Source organism: Balaenoptera acutorostrata, chromosome 13, assembly GCF_949987535.1.
Source record: "Balaenoptera acutorostrata chromosome 13, mBalAcu1.1, whole genome shotgun sequence".
Lineage (NCBI taxonomy): Eukaryota > Metazoa > Chordata > Mammalia > Artiodactyla > Balaenopteridae > Balaenoptera > Balaenoptera acutorostrata.
This window is the reverse complement of record NC_080076.1, coordinates 54291530-54306125: the sequence shown is the minus strand read 5'-3', so window position 1 is coordinate 54306125 and position 14596 is coordinate 54291530. Positions and strand designations below refer to the sequence as shown.

At 37.4% G+C, this 14596-nt stretch overlaps 1 protein-coding gene across 1 annotated transcript in view; it reads left to right on the top strand.

The window, feature by feature from the left end:
• MIB1 (MIB E3 ubiquitin protein ligase 1) overlaps positions 1–14596 on the top strand; it is a 125958-nt gene that overhangs the window by 96916 nt on the left and 14446 nt on the right. Inside the window, exons 14-18 of the mRNA XM_057525992.1 lie at positions 2932–3018; positions 5126–5287; positions 7514–7695; positions 9120–9312; positions 14418–14496. Coding sequence (XP_057381975.1) covers positions 2932–3018; positions 5126–5287; positions 7514–7695; positions 9120–9312; positions 14418–14496 — 703 coding nt within the window. The remainder of the gene's footprint in view (positions 1–2931; positions 3019–5125; positions 5288–7513; positions 7696–9119; positions 9313–14417; positions 14497–14596) is intronic.

Sequence of the window (14596 nt, the reverse complement as noted above, 5' to 3'; positions counted from 1 at the left end):
TTTGTTTTTGTTTTTTTTTCCCTGGCTGCGCCACGCAGCGTGTAGAATCTTAGGACCCCAACCAGGGATCGAACTCGTGCCCTGTGCAGTGGAAGCATGGAGCCCTAAAGACTGGACCACCAGGGAATTCCCCTAACATTGGTTCTTAAATGGAGGGAGTTAGGGGTGTGTGTGGGGAGAAGGGGGCGGGGGAGAATCCTTCAGTCTCCAGTATTCTCTCTGCACAGTCTTCCTGGATTGGTCCAACGAAATAGGCATCAATGAAAAGGGATTTTCCAGAGTCACTGCCACTATTGTGGAAGAATCACTCTGCTGTAGCACCAAGAACCGTCATGTTGATATCTAAGCTGGTGTGGGCAGGTGCCACCAGGTAACACCAGGCTGCAGCTAGGCTCTAGGGATGCAGTTCATGACTACTGCTGGACCCCTTGGATAGCAGCATAGGCTCACCTTGGTCATTTCATTCATCTCAGGAATAAGATAGCTCTACATTTTTATGAGATTGGATTTTGAGGGAAACCCGTTTATTGCAATTTTATGATATTTTGGTATATTCAGCAAAATTTTTAAATGCTTCAGTCAAGCATATGCCATAGCTAAGCACTAAAGTTACCAAAGAATTATCTGTGATCCCTGACTTCAAGGAACTTACAGTCTAGTTAAGAAGATGAAACAGCAGAAAAATTTAGTAGATAGTACATTATGTGTAATTAGGTCATAGATCATAAGATAGACATTCCATAAACTACAGAAGTTTAGGTAAAAAAAATAGTTCAAAAGTTAAACCTTTCCCCTGCCATTGTAAGCCTTTATTATTAAAATTGATTTTCTTAGAAGTGTTGTTAATTATGATAAATTCCTTTTCATCCAAAATCCAAATGACTGACCTTAAGCCAGTACCACACTGTCTTGGTTATTGTTGCTTTATAGTAAGTCTTGAAATAGTTAGAGTAAGTCCTCTAACTTTGTTTTTCTTTCTCAGAACTACTTTAATGTTCTAGATCTTCGGAATTTCCCAGTACATTTTAGAATCAGGTTATTAGTTTCTATTAAAAGTCTTTGGGGGAGTTTGATTGCTCTTACACATATTAGATTTATCTTTAAGTAATTTTTTTGATCCTATTGGTAAATTGTATTATTTTAAAATTTCAATTTCCAGTTATATATTGCTAATATATAGAGTTGCAGTTTTTTAAATATATTTACCATGTATCCTGTGACCTTGCTTAAATTACCATTGGTCATTAGGAAAAGAGAAATTACACCAACACTACTAATCACAAACTACAATGACTAAAATTAAAAATGCCAACAAAACCAAGTGTTGATTGGGATGTGGATCAGTTAGAATTCACAAACGTTGCTGGTGTTTTTCAGGGTAGCCATGTTGAAAAACAGTTTAGCAGTTTCTTATAAAGTTAAACATATATTCATCCCAGCAGTCTCACATCTAGATGTGTATCCAAGAGAACTGAGGGCACATTTCCACGAAATACTCCTACTAAATACTTGTAGCAGCATTATTTGTAATAGCCCTAAACTGAAAGCAAACCAAATGTTCATCAACCAGTGTCTGAATAAACAAATTATGGTATATCCATACAGTGAATACTACTTTGGAAAATCTAAATGATGGAAAAAAGTTCAGGAAACTTAAAAAGGAGATCCCTCACTTTCTGCATTTATATGAGAACAGACATGATAAGAAAACAAGCTGAGGGAATTCACTGGTGGTCCATTGGTTAGGACTCAGTGCTTTCCCTGCCATGGGCCATCGCTGGTCAGTTGCTGGTTGGGGAACTAAGATCCCATAAGCCACGCGGCACGGCTCAAAAAAAAAAAAAAGGAAAGCAAGCTGAGATCAGGAGCCTAATGATTGCACTCAAAAAACATAAATAGTAAAAACAAACCAGAAACTTCCACCTTCCCGAACATGTCATAGCATGTTCAGACCAACCAAACTCCCGTAAGGGAGTTTCAACTCTACCTGATGGACCAAGCAGGTGCACAGGTGGGGGTGTCAGAGTTGTGATCATAGGGCGTGAATGGTTCTAAGACACAAATGGAATGCTACAGTTTATTTTTTGACTCTGTAGCCCTCTACTTAATTTTAGTTTTTTTAAAAAATTTATTATTATTTTTTATCATGCCAGACATGGTGCTAGGCATTTTGACATGTTATTTTTCTTAATCCTCACATTGACCCTGGAATAGGTTGTGCCCTTACCATTTTGGAGCTGAGGAAATAGGCATGAAATGATACAGTGCTTGCTTAAGCTCACAAAGCTCGTAGCTGACAACACTTGAACCTAGGTCCGCTGACACTGTGTTCATTGCTTTTGCTTCTCCGTCCCTTTCCTCTGTGCTTGGCATCAGCTGTTCTCATGGTCCTTTGTCTATCTCAGGGCCCTGGTGGGACTTTCTGCTCTTTCTTCAATAAGTGTTTGTACGTACTAATTAAGCGTTGTCTTCTTCTCACCCTCCAGCAGAGTTCCTTTTCACTGAATGAGGAAGAGCTCAATTATGCAGCAAGAGGAACTGACCTTATTAGGTCATTAAAATAAATCTAGGTCCAATATGAAGACTCATTAATATATTTTCAGGAAATATTTACAGTTAAAATGAGCTGATTATGTCCATTACTCTATAATGGAGATTAAAAGGGAGCTGTGTTTGTACTGTACTTTGTCCTTTAACTGTTCTTAGACGGAATCACCATAATAAAAATAATTATTTTAAACTTGCTGTTCTACTTCAGAAAGTTTGCTGCCCTATCCACTTCTTCCTATGTTACCATATGAGAACAAGGTCCCAGCCCCTAGGAAGGGGGCGTGGTCAGTAGTGTCCAGTGTTACCGATTCTTCGCAAAGAGTTAGTTTAGTATGCTTCCCTCTTGTCACATTTAACTGTGTATGCCTTGTTCTTCTTCAGGGTAACGCAAATCTGGATATCCAGAATGTGAACCAGCAGACTGCCCTACACCTTGCTGTTGAGCGGCAGCACACCCAGATTGTGAGGGTAACGTGTCTACTAAAGTGAATCTTTGCTTATTAAATCATACTTTGTTAGATTTCTCAAAAGGCATAGTTAGAGGTAAAAATTATGATTTTAGGCTAATATTGTACATCAGTTGGGTAAAGAGTTTTAATTTGTAATAGGGAAAATCATAAGATTCTAATATTGAAAGTCTTTATAATTTTGTTGCCAGATTTGTAAATTCCCAGAATATTAAATCAGAGGATTTCAGAGTAACTCACAAATTTGTTTTTTTAAAAAAGTATACTCCCTTTTAATTTTTATAATTGAGAGTGAACTGTAATTAAAGGCTTTGGCTAGACATTTGCCGAACAGATTCCAAAAAAGCTGACATGTATATTTTTATTTTACTAATCTGGTGATTCCAGTCAAAAGACTTGAAAGATTATCTGTTTACAACTTTTTTGTAGAGCAGTGATTCTTAAAGCTTGGAGGCTGAAGCAGTAGCATCAGCATCACCTGAGACTTTGGTAGAAAAGTAAATTCCTGGGCCCCACCTCAGACCAACCAAATCAGAACCTCCAAGGGTGGGAACTAGCAATCTGTGGTTTAACAGGCCCCCAGGTAATTGTGATGCATGTTCAAATTTGAGAAACCGTCCTGCAGAGACATTATATAATCTTTTTGAAACAAAGCAAACAAAACAAAAGAAAACAGTAATTAGCCAAGACAGGTAGGACCATGTGCTTGAGATCGGTTTCTTTGTATGGTATTTTTCTAAAACTCTTGATAGCATTTACAGAAAGGATTAGGGAACTTGTTAAAGCACTGTAAGCAAAGTTTTATGTTTACCACTTAAAATATCGATTGAGGGCTTTGCTGGTGGCTCAGTGGTTAAGAATCTGCCTGCCAATGCAGGGGACACGGGTTCGAGCCCTAGTCCGGGAAGATCCCACATGCCACGGAGCAACTAAGCCTGTGTGCCACAATTACTGAGCCTGCGCTCTAGAGCCCACGAGCCACAGCTACTGAGCCCGTGTGCCACAACTACTGAAGCCCGCGTGCCTAGAGCCTGTGCTCCACAACAAGAGAAGCCACTGCAATGAGAAGCCAGCGCACCGCAACCAAGAGTAACCCCCGCTCGCTGAAACTAGAGAAAGCCCACATGCAGCAACAAAGACCCAATGCAGCCAAAAATAAATAAATAAACAAATAAATAAATAAATATATTTTAAAAATATACATATATAGCGATTGAGATATGTCAATTATGCATTATATGTAAGAGATTGCAGTTTAGCAAACATTTCACTTTTATTATTATTTAAAATCCCTCTTGCCAAAAATTCATTTCTCTGATATTTGGACTTATAACCCTTATAACCATACATTTGGAGAAAATTAACCAAAGAGAATGGAAATAAATAACTTGCTTATTTAAATAATAGAAGAATTTTGAACGTTATGATTTGGTCCTATTGGAAATACTTAAAATATTCCAACTCACGTATCTGAAATTAAAAGGAGAAAAAAAGGGCTTCCCTGGTGGCGCAGTGGTTGAGTATCTGCCTGCCAATGCAGGGGACACAGGTTCAAGCCCTGGTCTGGGAAGATCCCACATGCCGCGGAGCAACTAAGCCTGTGCGCCACAACTGCTGAGCCTGCACGTCTGGGGCCTGTGCTCCGCAATGAGAGAGGCCGTGATAGTGAGAGGCCCACGCACCGCGATGAAGAATGGCCCCCGCTCGCTGCAACTGGAGAGAGCCCTCGCACAGAAGCGAAGAGCCAACACAGCCAAAAATAAATAAATAAATAAATATATTTATTTTTAAAAATAAATAAAAGGAGAAAAAAAATGTCCTAAATTTCCCCCAGTTATCTTGATCTTAGAGTAGATTAATTGAGCAACATTTTGGTTCTTATTTCTTTCTGCTTTCTCTAACTCAGTGTATTTGAATAACCAGGTTCATCATTATTTGTAAGGAGTCACAGGGATATAGAGTAGTTTAGCAAGCAAATACATAAAAATAATTAACTTTCATAGCAACCTCGTCAGATAGGTCCAGGGCTCTCACACTGTTATTTTAGAGATGTTGTAACTTCTTGTGGGTGGAATACTTTAGCAAAATGAGATGTTTTTCTCTTCTAGCTTTTGGTCCGTGCAGGTGCCAAATTAGATATTCAGGATAAGGATGGGGATACTCCTTTGCATGAAGCTCTGAGGCATCACACTTTGTCTCAGCTACGTCAGCTTCAAGATATGCAAGATGTGGGGAAGGTCGATGCTGCCTGGGAGCCATCCAAAAACACCGTGAGTAAAGATAATCTTCAATTCAGTGCCAGTGGGAGCATCTTTTAATGCAGAGGCTTATATTTATGGCTAATTTAACTTGCACCTGATAAAATATTTCATCAGAGCTACAAATATACACATTTAGTTTATGAGCTAAATACTAGTCAATGCTAACTGTATTGTTTTGCATTCTTACTAAAAGTTGTTTGGTTCTTCTTTAATAACTTTAGCCATTCACACAGGAGTATTGTGGTGTCTTTTGAATTTGCATTTCCTTATGACTGCTGGTATTGAACATCTTTTAATTTGCTTGTTCACCACTCATGTATATTTGATGAATTGTCTCTTCAGACCTTCTTCATTATTTTGTTGAGCTGTCTTCTTACTACTAAGTTTTGAGGGTTCTTTTTATAAACTGAATACAAGTTCTTTATCAGATATGTGGTATGCACATACTTTCTCCCAGTCTGTTGCTTGTCTTTTCATTCTTTTTTTAAATTTTATTTATTTATTTATTTATTTTTGGCTGCGTTGGGTCTTCATTGCTGCACATGGGCTTTCTCTAGTTGCAGCGAGCGGGGGCTACTCTTCATTGCAGTGTGTGAGCTTCTCGTTGTGGTGGCTTCTCTTGTTGCGGAGCACGGGCTCTAGGCACGCGGGCTTCAGTAGTTGTGGCGCACGGGCTCTAGAGTGCAGGCTCAGTAGTTGTGGTGCACGGGCTTAGTTGCTCCGTGGCATGTGGGATCTTCCCGGACCAGGGCTCGAACCCATGTCCCCTGCATTGGCAGGTGGATTCTTAACCACTGCGCCACCAGGGAAGCCCTCTTTTCATTCTTTTAACAGTATTTTTCAAAGAGCAGAGGTTCTTAATTTTAATGAAGTCTGATTGACCAATTTTTCTTTTATTGTTTGTGTCCTGAGAAATCTTTGCTAAATCCAAGGTCACTAAGGTCTTCTCCTATTTTGTACTAGAAGCTTATAAAGTTTTAGCTGTTACATTTAGGTCTGTGATTCATTTTGAGTTAATTTTTATATGCATAATATGAGGGATGGGTCAAAGTTCTTTTTTGTTTTTTGTTTGTTTGTGGATATCAAGTCATTCCAGCCCCATTTGTTTGAAAAGACTGTCTTTTTCTACTGAATTGCCTGTTGTGCCTTTATCTAAAATCAGTTCTCTTATATTGATTTGTGTCTTTATCTATGTGATGCCAACCCATTGTCTTGATTACAGTAGCTTTGTAATAAATGTTGAAGTCAGTGGTATAAGTCTCTTCTTCTTTTTCAAAGTTGTTTGACTATTCTGAGTCCTTCACGTTTCCATATGAATTTTAGAATCATTTTTAAGAATGTAAAGGGTTCTGAGACCAAAGTGTTTGAGAATTGCTGCCTTTCTGTATGACCATAGGTAAATACTCTAACTCCTATGTGCCTCGTTTTTTTCATTTTAAAACGAGGGGAAGTGAGTAACTACCTCCATAAGGTTGTAAAGATTAAATGAGTTAATTCATGGAAACTGCTTAAAATAGTTCTTAGTCCATTGTAGATGCTCCATAAATATTAACAATTATTATGACTATTTTCAGACAAGATGTGTGAGTCAGAACCTCAGATGACAGTAGAACCTGATCTGTCTCATTCTCCACTCGTGGCTTAATTCCTGGTTCTTGGTTCTTTTCTCAGTTGTCTCTCCCCTTTTCGTTTCACGTTGGTTGCTAGCAGTTCCAGAGGCAAATTGAGTAGAAAAAGGAGACTGTCTACTCAATATCTCAATCAGAAGTCATGTTCTTGAGTTTTATTGACCTTAATTGACCTGATTTAGGTTATGTGTCACCCCTGAACTAATCACATAGACGAGATGGGTCTCTGAGTGGTTTGAGCCATCTTTGGTTCACCTCTAAAACTGGAGATGGGTCAGTCCTCATACTATACACCTGAGGAAATTGGGGGTAGGTGACATGGAGGAAGGATACTAGGACTGCAACTCATAAGTGTCCACCACATCTATATAGTCTTGCCAGACATGTTTTTTACCACACATACATATTCATATATACATACATATATATGTAAACACGTGCACACCACACACACATACACACACATTCTTGCATATATATATATATATATATATATATATATATATATATATATATATATATATATATATATATATATGTATTTGGTGATAAGAATTGATAACAGATTCCTAAAGGGAAAATAATGAATTTTTTCATTTGATTTCAGTTAATAATGGGACTTGGTACCCAGGGAGCCGAGAAGAAGAGTGCAGCATCTATTGCCTGTTTCTTGGCTGCTAATGGTGCTGACCTTAGCATTCGAAATAAGAAGGGTCAGTCGCCACTTGATCTCTGTCCTGATCCAAGTCTCTGCAAAGCACTGGCAAAGTGTCATAAAGAAAAAGTCAGGTTTGTATTATTATCATAAAACCTAATATTCTGTACATAAAGTATCATGTGGTTCCACAGTTATAGGGAAATTAATATAATGAGGTATATACATTTCTTTTTTATTCTATTCTTTTTTATTTTTTATTGAAGTATAGTTGATTTACAATGTTGTGTTAATTTCTGGTGTACAGCAAAGGGATTCAGTTATACATATATATACATACTCTTTTTCATATTCTTTTCCATTATGGTTAATTACAGGATATTGAATATAGTTCCCTGTGCTATACAGTAGGACCTTGTTGTTTATTTTATATATAGTAGTTTGTATCTGCTAATCCCAAACTCCTAATTTATCCGCCCCCCCACCTCTTTCCCCTTTGGTAACCATAAGTGTGTTTTCTATGTCTGTTTCTATGTCTGAGTCTGTTTCTGTTTTGTAAATAAGTTCATTTGTATCATATTTTAGATTCCACATATAAGTGATATCATATGATATTTGTCTTTGTCTGACTTGCTTCACTTAGTATGGTAATCACTAGGTCCATCCATATTGCTGCAAATGGCATTGTTTCGTTCTTTTTTATGGCTGAGTAGTATTCCATTTTATATAGAGGTATATACATTTCTTTAAGTATATCCTTAAGGGGCATTTTATCAGAGCAGGGCAGAATGCATCTAAAAATATATAGATAGAGGCACTGTAATTACTGCAGTAATAACTTAAATACTGGGGTGTAAGGGGAAACCACTTTGAATGTGTGCATGTGAGCCCGCATGTTCATGAGTTTCTGAAGATCGTAGTGGAAACAGTGTCCCTTTTCTATCTGTACCTGTAGTTGGTTGTGCATATGTATTTTTATGTGTTGTATATATATATTTATAGATGTGTTCTGTCTTTCTGTAATAGAATTGTATGCTCCTTAAGAATACACTTAAAAGAAATGTCAAAACAGCAGCTGCAGTGACATATTTTCCAAAGTGCCCTGTCGGTTGTAGACTCTGATAATGCTTCATTCTGTCTGTAGTTAGGATAACTAACATGGGCTTGTTAGGATTTTTGTTTTATTCCTATATCCTGTGTCTTCCTCAGCTGGTCCTATATAGATAAAACAGTTTCTGATGTAAACTGTTTATGTTAATTTTTTTAAACTAGTGTTTTTGATTTCTTTGTTAGAAGAAGATTCACTCTTTTCCATTGGGTGAGGATTTGTTGAATTGAAATTTGAATTGTACTAGAAGTACGTAAAAATGCAGAGAAGTAGAAAAATATAGTATACAATGTTTCATATATAGATGTTAAAGCTTAATTTTTTAACATAACTAAAGTTGTTTTTTACCCATACTAATGCTGCTCTAGATGTTTTAAAAAACATTTAAATTAATGAATTTGTAATATGAATATTCTCATAGGCTTGATTAGAAATATTTTCTTTTACTAGTGGTCAGGTGGGTTCTCGAAGTCCTTCTATGATTAGTAATGATTCTGAAACCTTAGAAGAGTGTATGGTGTGCTCAGATATGAAGAGAGATACTCTTTTTGGCCCATGTGGACATATTGCTACCTGTTCTTTGTGTTCTCCACGAGTCAAGAAATGCCTCATCTGTAAAGAACAAGTTCAATCCAGGACAAAGGTAATATGTTTTTAATATAGCATTTTATTATTTTTTGAAGTTCTTCAAGACTACAGTTAATGATAAATAAGATTATATGATGCCACGTGTCTTTTAATTTTGTTCTTCCTAAGACTGATCTAAATATGGGAATGTATAATTTATACATTTATCAAGACACCAATTGAAATACGTAAACTACAGTACTAGTTAAAAATAAAAGTAATCTAATATTTTACTTTCAAAGTCCCTTATAACCTAAAGATGTATTTAATTCCACTTTGTGTTGTAGTTACTTGTATACTGCACCTTTTTTGAGTACATGGATTGTTTTGTATTCATCTTTGTAAAAGACTAGTTGATTTTTTCGGTAGAATATCACACATTCTGGATTTATTTCATTTTTATCATGGTGTTCTTTAATTTGTTTCTATATCCTTTGTGTTTTTGTAAACTGGGAGTTAGATCTAACGGCTTGATTAGGGTCAGCTTAGGCATAATGGGCAAGAAAACTTCATAGACGATGCTATTCATTTCGTACTGTATCCCACCATTAGGCAAATAAAGTCTGATCATCCTGCAGTTCTTGGTGGTCAAATTCTGATTCTCCTCTGAACTTTTTATCTCATCTGACTCCTTTTGCTTTTTGAGAAGCAGTATTCTTTTCTGGGTTTCTGGTTTCATTTTTTTTTCCATGTAACTTAGTGCTTTTCCATCTTACTCATTTTGGTTTACTGAAATAATTGAAAAAACCAAAGCTCAAAGAAGTACACTGGCAGTTGGGTCTTCAACGCAGTTTTCTTGATTCTTAAGTCACTATTCTTTCCTCTGTGTTATGATACACAGACAGAATTAAAACCAATGTCTACAAGGGAGGGTTGACAGAACAGGAAGGTAGAGAGGAAGGATTATGTTGTCACTCCTTTTTAGCCCAGTTCTGAATTCCAAGAATTAGTAAGGTGTCTGTTTGTATTTTAAGTTATGGAATTTTCAAACCTGTACAAAAGTAGAAAAACTTACATACCCACCAAAGAGATTTGCCAGGTTCGTTGCAGAGCCTTCGAATGTAAAGAAATAGCGACCCCAGGTGGTTAAAGGATCGTGAACATCTTCACTGAAGATAAAACAAATTGTAAAACTAGTATTTGGAGGGAGGGAGAATAAACAAGCTTGGTCTCTTTAGCAATTAAAGAAATACAAATTAAAAATTATGAACTATTATTAGCCATTCTTGTCAAATTAGCAAAAGTAAACTTTAAATAATGCTAGGAAAGTGAGAAATGAGTACTCTCTTAACACTGCAGTTGGCTGAATAAATGGGTTTACATTTTTTTGAGAGACCATCCTGACAATATATATACAAACAATTACAATAAATATGCTTTGATATAGTAATTCCACTCCTGGGAATGTAATCTGAGGAAAAAAATTGAGAAGGGGAAAAAGTTATGCTTAGAAAGATTTTTTTTTTAATAATAGCTGAATGGGAAGAGAATCATCATGTATTAAGTGCTGATTTTATATTAGGCATTGAACTAGACATTGTACACATAATATCTAATTTACTTTTTCTAAAATTGTCACATTTTAATGTTTGACCAGTATTTAGCACATACAGTTCTTAAAATATTTATATGAAGGTGCTCCTTACGTACATATAAATGGCTAGATCAGTCAGAGTTTCACCTCCGAGTCGTCATTGCTCTTGAGACTTTTGTCTGTCTGTCTAGTTGCTAAAGTTTGGGATTTTCACTTCTTTCACCCATATTGTGCCTACTTTTCTTTTTAGCTTATTAGCCAGCCAGATAGCTGACTCACACACCTTTGAAATTTAGCCATGGTCCTCAGCCCTTCCTTTATTTTACTTTGTTTTTAATTAATTTTTATTGGAGTATGGTTGCTTTACAATGTTGTGTTAGCCTCCACTGCACAACAAAATGAATCAACCATACACATACAGATATCCCCTCCCTTTTAGACTTCCTTCCCTTTTAGGTTACCACAGTGCATTAGGTAGAGTTCCCTGTGCTATACAGTATGTTCCCAGCAGTTGTCTATTTTATACATAGTATCAATAATGTATATGTGTCAATCCCAGTCTCCCAATTCCTCCCACCCCACCCCTTTCCCCCTTGGTATCCGTGCATTTGTTCTCTACGTCTGTGTCTCTATTTCTGCTTTGCAAATAAGATCATCTATACCATTTTTCTAGATTCCACATATATGCATTATTATACGATATTTACTTTTCTCTTTCTGACTTACTTCACTCTGTATGACACTCTCTAGGTCCATCCGTGTCTCTACAAATGACCCAATTTCATTCCGTTTTATGGCTGAGTAATATTCCATGGTATATATGTACCACATCTTCTTTATCCATTCCTCTGTTGATGGACATGTAGGTTGCTTCCAGGTCCTGGCTATTGTAAATAGGGCTGCTATGAACATTGGGGTGCATGTGTTTTTTTGAATTATGGTTTTCTCAGGGTATATGCCCAGTAGTGGGATTGTTGGGTCATATGGTAGTACTATTTTTAGTTTTTTAAGGAACCTCCATACTGTTTACTATAGTGGCTGTATCAATTTACATTCCCACCAGCAGTGTATGACGGTTCCCTTTTCTGCACACCCTCTCCAGCATTTATTGTCTGTAGATTTTTTGATGATGGCCATTCTGACAGGTGTGAGGTGATACCTCATCATAGTTTTGATTTGCATTTGTCTAATAATTAGTGATGTTGAGCATCTTTTCATGTGTTTGTTGGCCATCTGTATGTCTTCTTTGGAGAAATGTCTATTTAGGTCTTCCACCCATTTTTTGATTGGGTTGTTTGTTGTTTTGTTATTGAGCCATGTGTGCTGCTCATATATTTTGGAGATTAATCCTTTGTCAGTTGCTTCATTTGCAATTATTTTCTCCCATTCTGAGGGTTGTCTTTTCATCTTGTTTATGGTTTCCTTTGCTGTGCAAAGGTTTTAAGTTTCATTAGGTCCCATTTGTTTATTTCAGCCGTTCTTTTAGAGAGAGGAAAAACTTTGTTGGGAGCTATGAAAAGTTAGTGTACCTGCCTCCAGGCTATGGGTTCCTTAGTCACCCATTTCCAGGGTCTTCCTATCTCTGCTCCCCACTGTGGTTCTGGTAGCGTACTGCTTAGTGTTTGCAGTTTGTGGGCTGGATTTGTGTACTGAAGGTAAACATTCCCTTCCTTATAGTCTGACCTTGAGTAGGTCTTAAAGCCTGTATGTATAATCCTAGAGTTGGAAAGAACACCCTGGTCTTGCATCCTATAAGCTGTAGGCAACTGAAATTTGTTTCTTTCAACTCTTTTAAATCAAGTCAGAAACTTAGCAGATATCTTAGATCTCTTCTTCAACATTCTATACGTTTTATTAGTTACCAAGTCTTCTTAAATATTTCTCAGAACTCTTTCTTCTACTCTATATTGCTATGTCTTACTTAAAATATGCCCTCCTATCTCATAGTTAGAGTTGTTCTAGGATATACTTGAATAAGGGCCACGTGAGTCCTCTCCTTGTCTTCTAATTGACACTTTACCACCTTGTGAAGAAGGATTGTTCTTTATTGTTCAGATTTTTAAAAAGCTGCAGCTCTACAGTGTTAGGTAATTTGTTAGTATTGGAGCTGGAATTGGAATGCAGGAACATAAAGGTCCTGACCAACCATGTCTTACTGCTTCCCACTAGGTTACTACGACTATGTAAATTCTGTGTACATAGCAAGGTCTAAGTTGGGAAGGTCCAATATTTTGGTTGTTTAGGTGAAGTGGTGGTCATCATTTTTGGACGGTAATGTTAAATGACACAGATAGGGGTGAATGTGTGTCAGAAGGGAGGAGAATCAGTGAAAGATGGATGTGGAGCCAAGGGCAGTAGGCAGATGGGGGTCAGAGAACCAGAGCAAAGTTAAGAAATAGCTACACACGCAGAACTCAGATTAAGTGGAGAAGAGGAGGAAAAATTGATGGAAATTATGACTAGGTTGTGGAGGACTTGTGGAGATCAGGCGAAAAGAATAGTCCAGAGCTCTGGGCTTCAGCCAGTGTGGGGGAATTCCAAGTCCTGGGAAAGGATGAGTTAGGTGGAATTCCTCGGATGTGGGTAAACAGAAAAATCCCCCTTAAGCTTTAGCAGTCTGGCTAATCTGGCTAGAATTTTATGAATATTAGAAATCTATCTTATCTCAGTCATTTGTTCTTTTTTTTTTTTTTTTTTTTTTTTAATAAGTTTTTTTTTTTTTTAAGATTTATTTATTTATTGATTGATTGATTGCTATGTTGGGTCTTCGTTTCTGTGCTAGGGCTTTCTCTAGTTGCGGCGAGCAGGGACCACTCTTCATCGCGGTGCGCGGGCCTCTCACCATCGCGGCCTCCCTCGTTGCGGAGCACAAGCTCCAGACGCGCAGGCTGAGCAGTCGTGGCTCACGGGCCCAGTCGCTCCGCGGCATGTGGGATCCTCCCAGACCAGAGCTCGAACCCGTGTCCCCCGCATTAGCAGGCAGACTCCCAACCACTGCGCCACCAGGGAAGCCCCGTCATTTGTTCTTTTGATTTTTCTCTCCAAAGTAGTTTTTTTTTTTTTTTAATGTGGACCTTTTTTTTTTTTTTGATGTGGACCATTTTTAAAGTCTTTGTTGAATTTGTTACAATATTGCTTCTATTTTTTATGTTTCGGGTTTTTTTTGGCCCCCAAGGCATGTGGGATCTTAGCTCCCTGACCAGGGATCAAACCCACACCCCCTGCACTGGAAGGCAGAGTCTTAACCGCTGAACTGCTAGGGAAGTCCTCAGAGTAATTAAAAAAAAAAAAAAAGAAAATTGAAGTCTAGTATGTTCTCCCTGACCTCAGAGGAAATGGAGTTTTTCTGTATCATTCATTAGGACAGGTAGGGAGACTAAAGTGGAGCTAGACCAGTTTAGCTGGGGTCTTCAAAGATGTGAAAATGAGTAACCAATAAAGTAGAGGACAGAGGAAAAGTGTGTTAAATTCTTCTGTAGGAGTGTTTCCTTATAGAGGAGAAATACATTTGGATACAGAAGGAACTGTTAGAGTCACTAGATTTATTTGTAGATGTTTACGCTTTTGCTGTAACCTCTTCTTTGCAGATTGAAGAATGTGTGGTATGCTCTGACAAGAAAGCAGCTGTTCTTTTTCAGCCGTGCGGACACATGTGTGCTTGTGAGAGTAAGTAGCCCATACAGAACTTCCTCAGAATTATTATAAAAGTAGAAAGTGAAACAAATTATGTCTTTGAATTACTTTTTTAATAACTCATGAACAGAGG